Genomic DNA, 17824 nt, shown 5'->3' with positions numbered 1-17824 from the left:
CACCACCAGTAGGCAACGGGTGAAGTGTCTTGCCCAAGGACACAACGACCGAGACTGTCCGAGCCGGGGCTCGAACCGGCAACCTTCCGATTACAAGGCGAACTCCCAACTCTTGAGCCACGATCGCCCCATAAATGAAGGTTGGACCTGATTTTTTTAGACTACATAAATAAATTACATAATGAGGAAAACTTTTTGCTTCTAAGGAGCTTGCTTTCGCAAACATTATCCAGGCTTTCTGAAGGTCTTTCAAAGTTCTTCTTTGAACATTGGCTGCTTTTTTACTCATTTTAACTCCAGTCCCTGTACCTAAACAAATTTACAGGAATGTTTTTCTTTGTCAAATCACTTAAAACGTACCTATGAATCAGTCAAGCATAGAAAAGACAACTCAAACGATGTACCAGTGAGTCTCTACACATAACAGACAACTTAGAACCAATTTTTTTTTTGTATCTTTAGGCACTTTGCTACTAGTAGCCTATCACAAAACACCAATTTTTTTCCAATTTCTTTAGTTGATTTGGTGATTCCCAAACAGCTAAGATGTGCAGTTTATGTTTTGTTTAGGAACCTGGATAAGTAGAGGACAACAGAAGAACTGCCAGGCCTAAAAAAAAACTATATAAAGAAGATGAACAGTATCTGAAAATCAGTTCCTTGAGAAACAGGAAAAAATCCATCAAAGGTCTGACACAGGACCTGAGAGATGCATCTGGCCTTTCAGTTGATCCATCTACTGTTCACTGAAGCCTCATCAGAAATGGTCTCAGTAGACGTGTGGCTGTCAAGAAGCCATTCTTAATCAACGGAAACAAGGAGAAAAGGCTGAGGTATATTCAGAGGGTGGGAGAGAGGTGCAACACTGTGTGTCCACAGCCATCTGTAAAACACAGTGGGGGCTCAGTCACAGTTTGTGAGACTGCATTTCAGCCAGTGTTGTTGTAGATCCGAAAAAATTGATGATGAAGTAACTTGCATATTGGCACAGTAGGAATCTCATTCATCCATTCATGTCCTTTACTTATTTGATCATGAGGCATTTGGCTACTTTAAGAGAATTCTAGCTACTACCATCATCTTCATTAGCTACAGCTAAGTTTCTCACTTTGACATAAACACAGAAATGTACCATCAGATTTTGATCCAGCATGCAATACCATGTGGAAAGCATTTCATAATTTAATATATTCCCAAACACACTGCCAATGCAGTAAAGGCATATCTAGATAGAAAAACATTCAGTGGAACGCTATAAGCAACGATTGTCCTCCCCAGAGCCCAGACCTCAACTTTATTGAAGCAATGTGGGATCATCTTGACAGAGAACTGAACAAAAGGCAGCCAACATCCAAAGAAGAGCTTTGAGTGTCTCTAGAATAAATAACTATTCCTGGAGACTACTTAAAGAAATGTGTTGAAGAATAAAGGTAGTTATACCTTCATACTTTCAAGCTCATAAGAATTATACAAACTCTGTTTTTGTAAACAAGAATAAAGCTCTTAAATGCTCTAGTAAGGTGCATCAGGGGACTTGTTGACATGTTTTTCAACATAACAGGAAATAGAACACTACTGCTGTTATTCTCCTTAAAAATGGGAAAACACTTGCTATTGCAGTAATACAAACATTATTTTGTTTTTCTTCTTTAGGCAGAAGTTTTCAACTTCCACAACTGCTTAATAATCTCAAAGATCTTCCACAGACTTTGTTTCTTGAGGAAAAGATCAAGTGGACAGATCAGAAAGATCAGAAGATCAGTTTGTTTACCGAACTGACATGTTTTAAAAGCCATACATTTTTGCAATAAAAACATTTGCTTTATCGTAGCTTTTCAAATTGGTGACTAATTGAGGCATTATCACATCTTTGTGAATTAACATAACATAAATTGACCACAGACCCGACAGAAAAAATGCCTCATAGCTTGGAGAGATAAAGGCGTAATCCTTTCCACGCTGTGTCTGTTGACAACAGCCGTGGAGATTATGGGGAGAATTTGATAGGAACACAAAACAACCTCCCAGACTCACACTGTAGGGTCATAATAATTTCTTTTCCCACTTTCTATCACTTCAACTTCACTCAATCACTCAAGCTTCAAAGAACACAGACAAAAAAGATTCAGACACTGTGGGGTGAAACACACTCACTCAAGAAATGTTTTTAACTCTGATAAGCCAAAAATACAAGGCATCTTTTTTTTTTCTGAAACCTCAGCGACACAAAGCAGAACCTCACACAGAATGGTATTATTTTTCTGAATTTACAAGTAGATCTCAGCAGGTGGCAAAACTGTTTCCTCGTGTCTGATCAGTCGGCATTACTTTGTGAAATATTGCTGTCAACTAGCCTGGGTGGGTGATGTCAACACAGCTAGGAGAAAAATAACCTGTCAGAGCAATAAAAACAGCCGGAAATACCCAAAAAGTAGAGCTGGCGGGAAGCGTGTTCGACCAGCCGTCAGTGCCAACAGAAACAGAGAGTCATGAGGCTGTAGAGAGTTTTAAAGTGGAGTCCATTTAGCTTTCTGTGGGAATCTGCTGCGTGAGTGCAGAAAAAGAAGTGAAGATGTTGTAGATAGGCCAAAGTTGTTCCAAAAAGTATGTAAAAATAGTTCGCCAAGTGAGCATTCAGAGATGTGGATATTTATGATAACAAAGGACTTTTCCCTTTTTGAAAGAGGAAAGCCTTGAAAAATAAAATGCAGAGGATAAGCGGAAGATGACTTACTGCTTAACAGATAGTTTTATTTGCAGCCAAAGAAATACCATAAGCATAATAAAGCAAAGAAAAAGAAGGAAGGATTTCAAAACAAAATCCAGTGAGCTATTTTGAATTGATGACAAAAAATACTCTGTCAGCAGGGGAGGCACTGTCTGCCTTCAAGAACTTAGCAAGCAGCCAAATAAAAAAAACAATAATATTGACTGACATAATCTTACCTATTCTCATATCATAAAACCAATTTACAGATCATGCACGAAGTAGACCATATTAAAAAATATTGACCGATTTCTTCGCACTCAAGCTATTAAAAGGACCTCAGTGTGCCGCAGATGTGTGAGTTCTAAGGACTCTTAATAGAGCTTTAAACAAGCATTTATCAAGCATTGAACAGAGGCTTCTTAATTTCCTGAAACTTGGTGTGTTAGCAGGCCTGTGGTTTCGACACTATAGCAGAGAATCTGCATCCACCGAAAGGCTTTAGAACAAAGAAATAAAAAAATGACTACGGGAGGTTTGGAGGAGTGCCGGCAGATTCAAAAGTGAGTGTGGCAATGAGGGAGTGGTGGAGGTTTATTAACTAAGAGAAGACAAAGAGAGGAGGCATGCAGCCTGTTGCTGACTCTGCATCGCGGTGTAAAACAACAGAAGACTTTGAGCGCTACGTGGCGATGTGAAATGCCTCCCTGCAGGTGTGAATGTTAAATTCATGAATGCAAATGAAATAGATTCCTATCACATCCGAGGATGAGAGGAGAGTCAAGCGGACACTCTGGACTTTGAAGGTAGCGCAGATAGATGGCAAGTGGGCGATATGCTGCTATAATCAGGACGAGGATTAAACGCCGACTTCGCATCAGAGTCGGCACAAATTGGACTTTAAGAATTCAAGGAGGAATTCTTTTGTTGCCTCCACTGCTGTCAACTCCAGATGCAGCGAGAGGGAGGGAGGATTTGCGTCTCATCCTCACCCAGGAACTTATGCAACCAGTAAACAAAATGTACAGTTTCTTATATATGGACTGAACTTCTCTGCTGCAAAAATACAGTGTGCACATGCATTAGTACTCATGTGATTCTGTTTATTCTAACATGTGTCTGGCCCATACATGTGTCTGTAAATAGTTAGGGACTGTAATTATGCATGTATGAATGTATGGGTCCCCGCAGTGAGTGAACGGTCAGTGGGGAATAGTTTGATAATGGGGGGATGGTAGGGGTGTACTGAGTGATAGGGATTGCAGTCTCGGGGGTGAACTAGTGGGGGATGGTGTTAACAAAAACAGGGTAAAGGATGGAGAAGCACCATGGTGCATAAAGATTACTGGTATGAGAAATTCTGGTGTGTTTTAGACACCTGTTCTGCCAGCGACAGTCAGGTTAGAAAGAAAGTGACACTGGCATGACAAATAAGGAGCTGCAGCTCCTTCCTGTCAGCATATTTCATAACCATGGTCTGTTGCACACATTCAGTCACTGAAATATCTGGCTTGGCATTGTGTTATGAAATATTATATTTTCAGCAAAAAAAAAAAAAGTGAGACAATCCACTCAGCCATTCAGAAACTTAATTTAAAAAATGCTACCGCTTCACAGCCAACGAGAACCAACGGTGTCATTTCTGAACAGGATTTGCTGTATTTACAAGCTAAATCCTCAGCACCTTCTCCCCCCAACGCAGCATATGTTGTACAGGTTTTCACCTCACCGCCTAACACCGGCTGACTTCTGTCTTTTCACATGGAGAAAGAGAAAAACGGCTTACAGAGGCAACCTGTGAGAATGACTCAAAGATAAGTAAATCATTCTTTAACAATTGCCAGAGTACAGAGGAGTACAATTTTAACAGCCAACATCCTTAGCATCTCTCTGATCACACACTACAGAGAAGCGGGTACAGAAACCCTGCATCTCTGCTCAGGGAAACAAGCGCCTGCCCACGCAGATACAACAGACCACACAGGAAAAGGAGATGGACACAGAGTGAAGGCCACACATGTACCGCTCTCTAATAAAACAACATGTAATGCTTTACAGTCATAATCATCAAATGGTGGGCTGACAGTAAGTCTCAGCTTAAAAGGCTTTCAGAGGGAGTGTTTTCACTCAAACCCTAAATGTGTCAGAAGCTCCTCCTTATGGAAAACACACGAGGGGGTAATAAACCCACAAACAATTTCCTATGAAAGAAATACAGAGGAAATAAAGCCTGGCAGAGCAATCACTTTTCTCCAAACGTCAGAATTCGTGTGCGTGTCTGAAACAGTGACACATGAATGTTTTAGGAGCAAACAGGCTCCAAATGACCTGCTTTTCTGCGTGCCTGAGGACACGTCCTGCTGGGACGGAGACGAGAAGCAAGGAAAGAACAGGGAAACACCTCCATACACGCATAGGAAGTATAAGGTGGTTGTATACAACAGGTCTGTGTGGGGGATGGAGTTTTGTGGAAGAGAAAGGGAGAGAGAGAGAAAACATAAAAACAGAGAGATGCATGAGATCGCGTGGGGAGGTGTAGAATTTTCTCCCGAGCCACAATTAACCCAGACACAAAAGAAGCTGCACTGCAAACACGCAAATCTCGGCTTCAGCTTTGGCACAATTTCACTGGTTTCAGCACGAGCATTCTTTCAAAATATAGGCCACTGGTTTGCTGTCAAAAAGGAAAGCAGAATTCTATTATTTCCACCCAGAACAACACATCCAAGATACCTGTCAGAGCTTTGTGCACTGGAGCGATGCACCACGCAGTCTGTCCCTCACCTGGACAGCTTTTCATTTGAAGATGATTGGAAAATGGTTCCACCCAATCAACCCGCATTTTAGGAAAACACGCTTGTTGAGTGCTCTATTTATAGGAGGAGAAGGGATGAAATCACCTGCACGCGCTCTTAGCCTGAGGCGAACGCACACATCCTCACTCAAAGCATGATTGCATTTGTGCGTCTTTGTAAACTCTGCTGGCTTTTATGGAATCAGGGCCGTTGTGAACAATGCGTGAGTAGAAAGAAAATTGATAAAATCCTAATAAGATAGCAAAGCCAGCAAAAAAAAATCTAAAGCTATGAAAGGGCAGAAACCTGGGAGGGATGCGGGTTCATTTTCTGGTTCATGACTTTTAACACAATAAGAAAACACAACTTAAAATACACAGGCTGAAGCACACACTCGAATCGTGATCAAAATTGAAAGACTAGCTCTAATGAATACTCAGAGCTAAACTTTTTCTAGTACTATTGATGGTTAGGATCACACTGACTGGACTAATCCTCATGATAATACGGTGGGATGTTTTTATGATTAAGCAGGGATGGAGGGGTTGCACTGTTATAATCATTAATATAGTTAATGTCTATTTTCATCATGCTTTAACATGTTATTGTGTAATAACGCCTTAGTCGTGGCAGGTCCACAGTCAACATATTTAATCTGTGTTTATTTCTCCTTTAATTTTAACACTTACGACAGTTTTCTTCATCACTGTTGTCTGAGCAGTCGTCATCATCGTCACACCTCCAGATGGTCGGTATACACCTTTTGTTGCTGCACTGAAACTGTCCATCCTCACACTCATCCGTGGCTGCAAGAAACAAAAACAAAAACAAAAACAAAAGGAGAGATAAGAGTCCAGATGGATGAGCAACAATTGGATATAACAGTAATCTCTTGTAGGCTAGTTCAACTGTCATTTGCAAATGAATGCCTAATTGATATTCAGTCTTCATTCAGGTCAATTGGGTGAAGGGCTAGAGGCGTCATGGTGCATGCTTTCTTTCAGATAGCGGTCTCCTTTTTCCCAGGATATTTAACAGTTCAAAGACAGAAGGGCTCAGAAGAGGCCCAGGGTCTGCACGACTCAATTCTTCCAAACGTAAAGACAAAGATTCAGTCAGTCAGTCAGTCTGTGCTACTACAGCTACTACCTCTGATGCAGTATGGATGACAGATGCATGACAGACACGCAGAGGCTTTTTCCTATCCTGAAACCTCACCTATTACATTTTTAAAGTGAAATAAACAACACACTTGCGCATTAATTTGTTTTTAGAAAGTAGTCCCTTTTAGCCTTTTTGCTCTCTTGGTATCACACGCACGCTCGCGCGCGCCGAGTAGAGAGCGCTTCCAGTCAGCTCAGCATCACACACCAGCCTTTATCTACTATTTCAATAGCGTTTCGCGCGCAGAGGGGGGCAACGATTTTCAACTGACCTTTTGTGAAATGAAGCCTGAGGACGAACAAATTAAAAAGTAGCAATATCCTTAAATCCGTCAACATTTCTGGAGAAGGTGATGGAGCTCATTCACATCCACGAAACAAAGCCCAAAAGCCGCTCTTGTTGTAGCGCTGCGACGCCGCTGCCTGCCTCTCCGCCGTGTGAAACTCCCCCTCCCTCCGCCTCACTGGCTACCCGGCGCGTGACGACAGCGCGCGGGGCGGGGACAGTTACGCTACACAATGCGATACAGTAGGACAGTGACCAAAGGCATGAAATAATACAAACTATTAAGGCAAATTTCTTGAACTAGCTTACTTTAAAAATAAATGCATTTATTTATCTTTTGCTTGTGTTTTGTGGTATCTTCATTTTTATGTGTGGTTGTTTATTTTGCGATTGCGGCGAAATAAAAACTGTAACTAAAAACTTTTTTTGCCTCTCTAGATCACAATGTCATACAATAATGAAATCTTTGAAGGCAGATTTTCTAAAAAAAAAAAAAAAAGTTGAGTAGAATAGAAATAAACGGCAGTTCTTTTTTTGTTTTTTGTCTTTGCAATGGTGCTTTCTTATCCCATACAGTTTTAAATTGTATTTGTGACATTAGGCAGAAAAATCAATTTTTTAACATTATTTGGACAAATAACAATAATAATACAATACAATTTGCCGCTTGCCTTACATGTTAAAGAACCCCGCTTCAACCTGGGAGGAGATACAACCCCATGTCTGAAGGGGTCACAAGCTATTTTACTCCTGATGCAACTCCCGAACCTGGATAAACAGGAGGGTTATCTCAGCTATCATATCTGGTGTAAAAATTGTGCCATACCAAACTTACAGATACTAACTGTGCAGCTTTTAGAGTAGGGAAAAAACATTGGCCTACAGGGGACAGACCAAAATAAGTGTTGGGCTATTATGACTAGGTGATGGGACAAGTCCAACGCTGGTGTGATTCTGGTGTGATTAGCTCAAAATAACACCATAAACCTAAGCTCATAACAAATGTTAAATACAAATATGCAATTTTTTTATTTCAGTATTGAGCATTCCTGGGTTTAAAATAGGTTGAAAAAATAGTTGGTCTTTTTTGGGGAATATAATTACATGTTTGCATATATAAATTCAGGCCAAACTGGGGGGGGTTTCTCCATATTGCTCCATAGTAAGAGTCTAATCTGGCTGATTCGATCAGTATATTGAGTCCTGGTGATTCCTGGTTCTCTCCTTCATGGTTATGCTAAATGCAGTGCTTATTATGTGTGTATTATTATTATTATTATTATTATTATTATTATTATTATTATTATTATTATTATTATTATTATTATTATTATTATTATTATTATTATGTCTTGAAAATATATGTTGCTCAAAGAAAGCGTCTCTAAGAAAGCATTTTTATTGTTTTGAGTCTTTCATTCAGATCCCTCATTATTTTCTGGCTTTTCTGGACATTTTTCTGGCTATGTGAAGTATTGGTAAGTTATGGAACTTACCTGCTGGGAACAAAGACGCTGCAACCAGGGGGAGGGATGAACCAAATGATCTTTCCTGTTGAAATGTGTAACAGATTTTGATGTAGCACATTTATCAAAGCCTTTTTTTTTCTCTGAGTGTTCTAGTTTTGCTAATCAAGGGCATGTATGAGTGAGAAAGAGAGTGAAAGTAGTCTGAGAGCTGCCCATGTCATACCCACTGAGCCAGTGAAATCAATTTTGGAGCATGACAGACAGGTAATAGTGGTACACTGCTGGGGACTAGCAGGAGCAGATTGGTAGGGATCAAGAGGTCAAGCAATTTTGCATCCCTGTGGTGTATTTGTGTTCACTTTGAAACAGTTTGGGGTATAATTTCAAAATCCTCCACAATGCAGCCAGAGCTCCACACATGTAACAAATCCTTAAATCCGTCAAAGTTTAAACAATAGAAAGGGGGGAAACAGTTTATGGCTGATGGAAAGCAAAGGGAGGTGAAACATGTGAAACATTGTGGTCCTAGTGAGGCAGATTTCAATGTTTTGGAGCTCACTTGTTTCAACATCTTTAACACACTATTGTACAGTACACCATCCTATTCAACATCACCATTATTAATACTCCCCCTGAGCAATAATTTGATATGAGTATCATCTATATGCAAATTGCAAATGCTAAGGTGAACTGCAGGCTATGGAGTTTCTAAAAGTAGCACCAAGAGAAATAGGCTCCTGTACCACTTATTACTCTTACTAAACACAATGAGGTAATATTTGTGACAGATAAAAGTGCATTGGTAGTATTTACAAGGTCTAGTGGCTCCCAGCCAGAGAGAAAAAAAAGGCTGTCTTTCAAATCTAGGCCATGACCATTACTGACAGCATAATCACTCATTTTAAATGGAGATAAGCTCAAGGATAACTTAATCCCTCCTATTCTCAGTTTACACACTGAGATACATGCACACACATAAACAGTCGTGTAGCTGCACAAGCAGTTGTGTTCACAGTCAAAAAGTCGCGGCACTGAAAAGAAAAATGTAGCAGTTAAGACTTGTTGTCATGGTTTCACAGCAATTGTCCAGCCAGAGCAAGACAGCAGGAGCATATTGAAAGGAAATAACACAGATGTTGTTTGAAGCAACAAAAGTGAATATGATATTAGTTTACTCCTGACCTGACCAAATTCAGAGTTTTATCTGCGACTAGTGATGCAGAAAAGCAAGTCGATACAATTTCCTGATTTTTTGAGTAGCTAGGATTCATTATAACCATCCTGCAATAATGGTTCATTATGTACAGTAACACACTGTGGAGTTCATAAACTGTGGATTTGCACTTTGACACAAACCTACCATACTTAAAGAACAGTATGTGTTCTCATTCATGGCTTCTTCAAAATGAAATGAAAGCAATGGGTATTGCTGTAGTACAACAAACAGACTTTTGATGTAGTTACAAATTTGATTCTCATGCATCAGAGACAGCTCCAAGTAAATTGAGTTTACAGTCAATTTGCTGTGAGGGGTGAGTCATGACTAAATGAAAATGCTTTTAGCAAACTGGGGATTAGGAAAGAGGCAGGGCATATCAGAGTGAGTGTGAGAGTGAGAGATTGTCAATCAGCACTAATATAAGAACAGATTTTGCATATCTTAATATGTGCAATGCTTTTTTACTGCTTTGACCTCCTTTTCAAATGTCTATGACTATAAGCCATAGTATAAACACTTAGTTGCTCTAAAGACAAGAGTTCACAAAGGTCCTCAGTAACCTTTTGTGTGGGCTGTTGGCTTAGTTTAGTTTAGTTTGTGCTTAATGTTGGTTTAACTTAATGTAACATTTGTTTAAAAAAAATTAATCCAGTTTTACTGGTTTCTTCTGTTATCTGTCTGGCAAAAACGTCTACTCCTCCATAGCCCTGTATGAAATTGCTCTTTTAATTGCTATGGCTAATAAAAATGGTCCTCCTGTAACCTGTCTGGTGGTATATTCATGTCTATCTAGACTGAAATACAAATGTTTGGAATCTTTGTAACAATAACAGTTCTGATGAAGAATAAAGTAATATATGTTTTATAGCTAACCAGACATTTATACATTGTTACAATATTTGTTCTTTTGTTGTTTCTTAATTTGAGCCAATATACCACCAAATCATACTAATAAGTGATGACCACGTAACTGCCTGATCAATTTTAGTGTACAAAAATCTTCATATCTTTTCATTACTGAGATACAATTTCCCATTTTAACAACCTTTTTATTCATATGTTCTGTCCAGGATAGTTTAATGTCTAAGACTACACACAGGGCTTGGTCTCATGGACTTGATCAACACTCCATTAATGGAACCTATTAATAGTGGCATGACAAGGAAAGAATTTACTGTACACGTCCTTCATCCATTTCATGTAACATAACAATATGGCAACTTTTATTTTAGAATCACAAGCTACCCACCCTAAAGCTTAAGGTGCTTTAATTACCCATAATTAACTACATGAATGTTATGCAGTATTACATAAGACCTGTTACTAGAGACTGTGCACTTAAATCCAAGAGGAAAGTGTTTACTGAGGTCATAAATGAAGGGCACATTAGGGTCTTTTTCTCACAGGCTTACAGTCAGCTACTGGAGTTGCCCTCTGCTCACCATTAGGCGGAATGCAGTGTAGAATGCTCATACACTGACTTCACTTTTCAAATCTGGGAGCGAAATCTACCTATTTTAAACAATTTTTAGAGTATTCCATCCAACAATTGTTGAGATATCAGCTAATATCATACATATATCAACTTGCTGGTTGTATGGGAGGAATATCCAGAAACGTCATAAAAGGATGCATCATGTTGTGAGACCTGGTCAACTTACTTGGAGTAAAAAACACTACTGGATGCCTGAACTTCTTTGACTTGCTGGTAGCACTAGATGAAATATCAGGGTATATTCAAAGTATCTTGTCTGTAAACAATTTCATGTCAGATCAAACTGCATCCCCATCAGTCATGCCTCGTGACAGATAATTATCGGTTATTTGAATCTCCTCACTGTCAGGGTGCATAATTTTGGAAACTTTATAAGCAGCATCAAAATACTCAGTATGCTTAAGGTTTGTGCGAGCCTCGTTGTGTCATGAGTTGTCAAGAAATTGGCCCTTTTATTTGTCACAGCAGCCAGTTTGGAGGATTTGCTACATTCTGGAGAAGCCGCCATCATCCTCTCGCACAGTCAAGGAATTAAGAAATCCACAGCTTGTCGTGTGAGCAGCATTTCAGTAAGTAGTGTGGTTCTTGTTGCATTTCTTATTTAATTAACCTTTAGGGGACATTTGCTGAGCAGGCATACGTTTTCCTTTTTCAGTTTTCTGCTCCACATTCACTCAGCTGTAGCATCTTGCATTGACAGGCTTCATGGTTCGGTTACAGTGTAACTATCTACTGATTGGCCTCTGAGCACTCAAGCAATTAAATATAAGTACCTTACTCAAGAACACCTTAGCAGCTGCTGTTGAGAGATGAGAGAGTCAAGTTTGTTCTTGTTTTCGCCTACCGCTCACCAGCCTATAAGGGAGAGTGCAACAGTGATGCTGTTTGTCTAACCCAGCGGTCTGCAACTGTGAGATTAGTTCATCCTCACTGGTTGATGCTGTCCCTGTCAGCAAAGTGAGTCCATGAACGAGAAACTGTTTGCAGGGTTTTGCATAGCCCCCTCACCATAATCTTAACCATACACTGAGATCCCTTTTTAAGTCTCTGAGCTAAATTCTTCCCTCCTCCGCACTCAGAGTAAATCTTCCTACTTTAAAGAGTAAATGTGTAAAACCTGGGTCTCTGTATAATTGCTCCAATGAAACACACTTTCAAGCATTTTTTGCAATAGCCAATTGTTATCTATTGCACACTATCATCAGGGTAATGTCCAGAACTATACTTGAATACGCCAAAGGCCTCAAACATGCAACCAGAGTCATAACGAAGCATCTTCCACAATAACATGAAGGAGGAGCTATGACCCGTGACATGATGACTGACTGTATTCATCCTTTATTTGAAAAGCAGATGAGATGGTGGAGCAATTCTATTTATCAGTTTGTCACTCTGTAGGTTTTAGGTGTCAGAAATGAAAAAGCATTTTAAAAAGACAGTTTATTGCATCTGTGTTGATAAACTATAACTACAATAATGCTACATCCACAGAGGCTGGCTTTCTTCACAGTCCCTACATTTATTTTTAATGTTGTTAGTACATTTATATGCTTATGCCTGCGTATCTATTAAGTAAGTAAGGCTGTATTTTATTTGGGAATTTTTCCCATTACAGTGTCAATAATTTTTGCTAAATGTAGAGATTTGAGTGCTTATGTTGCATTTAAATACAGGTGACAAACCCGCTGCCTTGGGCACAAAAAAAGCCTGCAAGGTTTTGGTGGCCTATTAACAACAAAGAGTTAGACATCCCTAATCTAACCCCATATGCAGCCTTCTAATGTGGGCACCCTCAGACTGCTTCCAAACCTGGAGGCTGCTGCCACCTGCAGGATGATCTTTGTCCACAACAACGTTGCATACTCTTTTATCAAACACATATATTAAACATGACTGTCCTGTTGTGGTATCATTAGAGCAAAACGCACATGTTGTGTTTATTAGATTGACAAAAGCAAAATTTAAGCCTTAACTAGAAGCCTGTTGAGTTTTTCTTAAAATCTATGAAATATGGTGGAGTCTTAAGCATACTGCATATTATTTGAAGTATATTTACAACCTTTGACATTCTTGTCATTTTAAAGTTTTCCTCTACTTTATTGTATTAGCATGATTTGGCTTTTTTTTTCTTTTTTTTTTCTTTTTTTAAATACGTAGCTTTGATCTTTCAGATTTTCTAATAATTGCCCAAATGATAATTGTAGAGAGACACTTAATACAAAAATGTGCCTGGATGACATCCTAGGTTCCTTCAGTAAAGCATGAAAAGCAAACTCAGACAGTATCAACCTCAATATTAACCCCACAGACACGTGAAGTGAATAATGTTACCACATTATAATGCAACGTCCTGCTTGCTGCTGATGTGAATGCTGCTTTGTATATGTCACTAATGTTGTAAACCAGTAACACTCACCCATGGCACCCTCTGACATCAGTGGCCAGGTTACTGTGCTCTGTCACACCATAAAAACTGCTCTGAAACAGACCGAGCACCAGCATCCAAACCACTGTGTGTGATCAAGCGATACACTGGAACAAGTTCAATCCAGTGAGGCCCATTAAAGGTCACGGCTGCTTTGGTAGCATGAGGATGGCCCACACAATCTTAAACAAGTGGTTTGGTTGTTGCTGTTGTTGTGGTTCATCTGTGTATTTTATGCAGAAGAATTTATAATGCAGCCTTTTTTTTTCATACATCTGTTCATCGATTTGTCCGTTAGTTCACAACATTCAGTTTTTTTCTCTCTGAGCCTGATGAATTTTGGAGTCACTCCCAGAACAGCAGGCAAATGACTGTCGAGGCTATTCTGTCACAAGGCAGAACAGACAGTAAACAAGCACATACAAATACACATTCACCAGCTGTACAGGAGCATGCCAAATACATATCAACCTGTCACAATGATTAGTGCAAATATTTTCATGCTTTGCCTGATTGCTGGCTTAATTGATAATTTTGGCGTTCTTTGGTGGAGGTTATTTTAAAATAAATAGACACTGATTTCTCTATCATATTAAAGTAAACAAATAAATAAAAATGAAATTAAAGCCCTACCGTTGGCAACGAACAACTATGACTACATGATGTTTCATCAAATCTACAAGAGTAATTAACAGTGAGGGTAATTATTGCGAATCAATATGTCCCGCCTAGTGGCTGTATTTAAATCGCTGTACAAGTGCATTAATTGCCAGCTTGCGGTTGAATCACATTGAGTGGGGACAGACTGGTAAATCACCTCTATTGACATCAGAATGGGTTTTTTTATACTAACTGTAGCTTCATTAATAAATACGAATCTGAGAGGCGTAAAATCAAGCTTTTACAATAAAATATAAAGGTTTCTTACAGATACATTCATGGCAAAATGAAAGTAAACTCTCATCTTGTCCTTATCTGGGTTTAAAGTTAGGTCGATATACCTGAGATGAATTACAAAACATGCCATATTGCACATATTATTGATTTTGCAAAAACTGAACTAAAATCCAGAAGCTGTGTGTGGAAAACCAAGTATGTACTTACTACTTAAGAGGGTAAGTAGCACCCAGATGCTGTTCATCAAATGCACTTCACTGATCTTCACAACATGTAAGCAGAAAAGCGTGTACTACGGGCAAATGTAGATGTACTGATGTATACAGATAAGGGTAGTATGAAAGTTCTGCAACAATGAACTTTCTACAGATGAGTCCAAAGTAGATATGTTGGCCACAAAAAACACCAAGTTCGGAAAACAACAAAACAAAACAAACACAGCGTGTCAGCACAAACACCTCATACCAACTGTCAAGCACGGTGGTGGAGGGATGATGAGCTGGAGTCACAGCACCTGGGAATCTTACAGTCATTGAGTCAACTTCTCTGCATATGTTGCGGAGTATAGCATGGTGGAAAAGAATGGAGAGAATCCCCCACTAAACTTTTGGGTTGGCATTACTCCGGGGGGGGGGGGGGGGGGGGGGGTGTTGTATTAATCACATACTTTGGTGGGGGTTTTTTGTGTTTGGTGTGAGGAGTGGAGATTCTACTCTAGTCCAGCTGCCAGCTATTTGGATTTGAGTACAGGGAGCAGCTGATTGGGAAGGATGGGAGCCATTCTCTATAAAGGGGAGAGGAAACTGGAAGGCTTTTACACTGGTGCAGCAGGGAAGCCTCTGAGACTCCAGGGTGAAGTGTGCACATTCTAAGGCATAGGTGTCAAACTCTGGCCCGCGGGCCAAATTGGGCCCGCAGCCTAATTACATTTGGCCCGCGAAGCCATACCAAATTACTATTACCCATATGGAAAACAAATAGTAAAAACTTATATGTGATTACTCATGAAAGTGGCCACTTTCTCATTACTTTCATACATTGTTTTAATAAGTATCCAAAACATACAAGTTTCATTATATAATTTTTCAAGGGATCTTATATCTGTTTTCACTCTTATATGCTTTTCATACAAGTTTCACACAAGACAGATACAAACTTTATAAGATTTATATATATCTTTTCCATATAGAGCTGGCCTACTGGTATTATACAGCTAATATATATATCGTTTAGTATTAAGCTTTGCTTGTTCCATATTCAGTTTTTCAGCAAAACTTGTTTGAGTCCATAAGAAAAGATTCATTCTTATATCTGGAGGAAGATTTTGTTTTTCAATAAATATTAATGTTAGCCCGCGACTTTGTTCCAGTTTTGAATTTTGGCCCACTGTGTATTTGAGTTTGAAACTGTTCTAAGGGAAAGGATTTTTAACCTGGCCTGGTTTTGCTTTTAAAACAATCTGAGGATGTTGGAGGGAGGACTCATTTTAATTAGGATTTGTGTGGATCTGCTGGGAGGAAAAACACTGGATTGGAGACTGTCCGTGCCCATGGAAAGGAAACTGGCCAAGTTTAGGGAAGCTTCAGCTCGAGAGTGGAAGCCCCAGGATTTAATGTGGAGAGCCACCCTTGAACGACACCAGGCTTGAAAAGGTGGGTGGCAAACCTTTCTGAGGAAGATGCAAGATTGATATGTTTTTGGCTGCTTGTTCTTCCAAGTGACCACCTTCCCCTGTTTGTAACCAGGCTAACAACCCTGACCATGGTGGCTTTGGGCCTTGGACTCCTGGCCAGAGTTGTGTCTTCAGCCAGTAGTTTGACTCTGAGGAAAAAAATAAACCTTGTGTACCCCATTGCAGTGTGGGGGTTCCTTAGAGCTTACTACTTTCTTGTACGGAGGCCATTTTGGGCCATACGTAACATATACACAAGTATCCTTGAGTTAAATATAAGACCATCTGACCAACATCTAGAGCTTGGCCCAAACTGTGTCATGCAACAGAACAATGATCCCAAGCGCAGCAGCAAATCTACAACAGAATGACAAAAAAGCAGAGAATCAAGTTGTTGCAATGGCCCAGTAAAAGTCCAGACCTCACCCTGATCGGAGGGACTTTCATAGCTGTGTATAAACAAATACCCACATATCTCAACAAACTGAAACAATGTTGTAAAGGATGACTGATGACTACAGAAAATGATTACTTAAAGTTAATGTTGCTGAAGGTGGTTGTACAAGCTACTGAATCATAGGTTACACTTATTTTTGGTAAATAAATAATGGTATGGTGCCCTGTGTTGTTATTAATCTGAGGTTGTATTTACCTAATTTTAAGAGTTGGTAAGGACCAGATAATTTTTTAAAAATAATTTTTGATGTGTAAAACCTCAGAATTGAAATAGGGTCTACTTTATTACCTTATTACTCCACTAGGGGGAGAAAGTGGCATTTATGTACTGGTCTCAGTACTTTGGTCATGAGAACGACTGGTCCATCAGGGGTTTCCAGACAGCTGCATGGGTATATCTGAGTAAATATGCTGACTTCTCTGGATGGAGAAGTTGAACAAGCAGATGCATTTATAAATGCTACCAGTGTCACCCAGCCTTCACCATTGTGACTGGAATTACACTGAAAAGCTTCCAAAAGTGCATAAAATATACACTGCTGCTAAGAGTTTATATTTCTGTGAAGAAATTAATATCTAAATCTAAATAAAAGTTCATCCATCTTTCCCAACAGCTGATTTATTTATATTTTATTGCTCATATAGAATAAAAATGACTCAAGATGAATTTTAGTAAATCAAAGGTCACCATGCTAACACCAGCAAACTCGTTTGTTTATTTTTCCCTTCATAACTCATATTGATTCAGAATCAGAATCAGAATCAGAATACTTTATTGATCCCTGGGGGAAATTATTTTTTGTTACAGTGCTCCATTTTAAACCAACAAAAAAAAAGAATACGTAAGAAAAAAGAGCTAAACTAAGAGAAAAGCAGGAGCGACTGTAACAGGCTGCACGCTGGTTGGCGCATGCGCACTTTTGCATTCAACTTTGTTTCAATCTATACTTCCTCTCTAGTTGTTAGCGCCCCTGCAGTGACTCCATTATAGCCTCAGCCACTTGTCACTGAGTCAACACACATGAAAGCAAGATCATTACACTGGAACAATTGGGGGTGGGGGCATCTTTAATTATGTTAGATGTAACTGCATCAGAATACACCGCTGCACTACACTGCATTAGCCATAAGCCAAACCTAGCTAGTGGATGCTATTAGCTTCTCCTATGCCGTATATCTGAAAGATAAATGTATAAGTTTGCCTGTTTGGCTATTAAATAAACATTTACATGCTTTTGTC

At 39.4% G+C, this 17824-nt stretch overlaps 1 protein-coding gene across 5 annotated transcripts in view; it reads right to left on the bottom strand.

The window, feature by feature from the left end:
- The window catches only part of LOC309694360 (low-density lipoprotein receptor-related protein 8-like), an 85223-nt gene extending 78046 nt beyond the window's left edge, over positions 1–7177 (bottom strand). For all 5 annotated transcript variants that reach the window (XM_082514391.1, XM_082514393.1, XM_082514394.1 and 2 more), the window contains exons 1-2: positions 6938–7177; positions 6192–6308 (exon numbers count right to left, since the gene is read on the bottom strand). In XM_082514391.1, coding sequence (XP_082370517.1) covers positions 6192–6308; positions 6938–7004 — 184 coding nt within the window. In that variant the 5' untranslated portion in view covers positions 7005–7177. The remainder of the gene's footprint in view (positions 1–6191; positions 6309–6937) is intronic.
- Positions 7178–17824: the final 10647 nt, after the last annotated feature.

The sequence above is a fragment of the Aulonocara stuartgranti genome (genome assembly GCF_965226115.1).
Source record: "Aulonocara stuartgranti genome assembly, chromosome: 18".
NCBI lineage: Eukaryota > Metazoa > Chordata > Actinopteri > Cichliformes > Cichlidae > Aulonocara > Aulonocara stuartgranti.
Note: the sequence above shows the minus strand (reverse complement) of the source record. Positions and strands in the feature narration are given on the sequence as shown.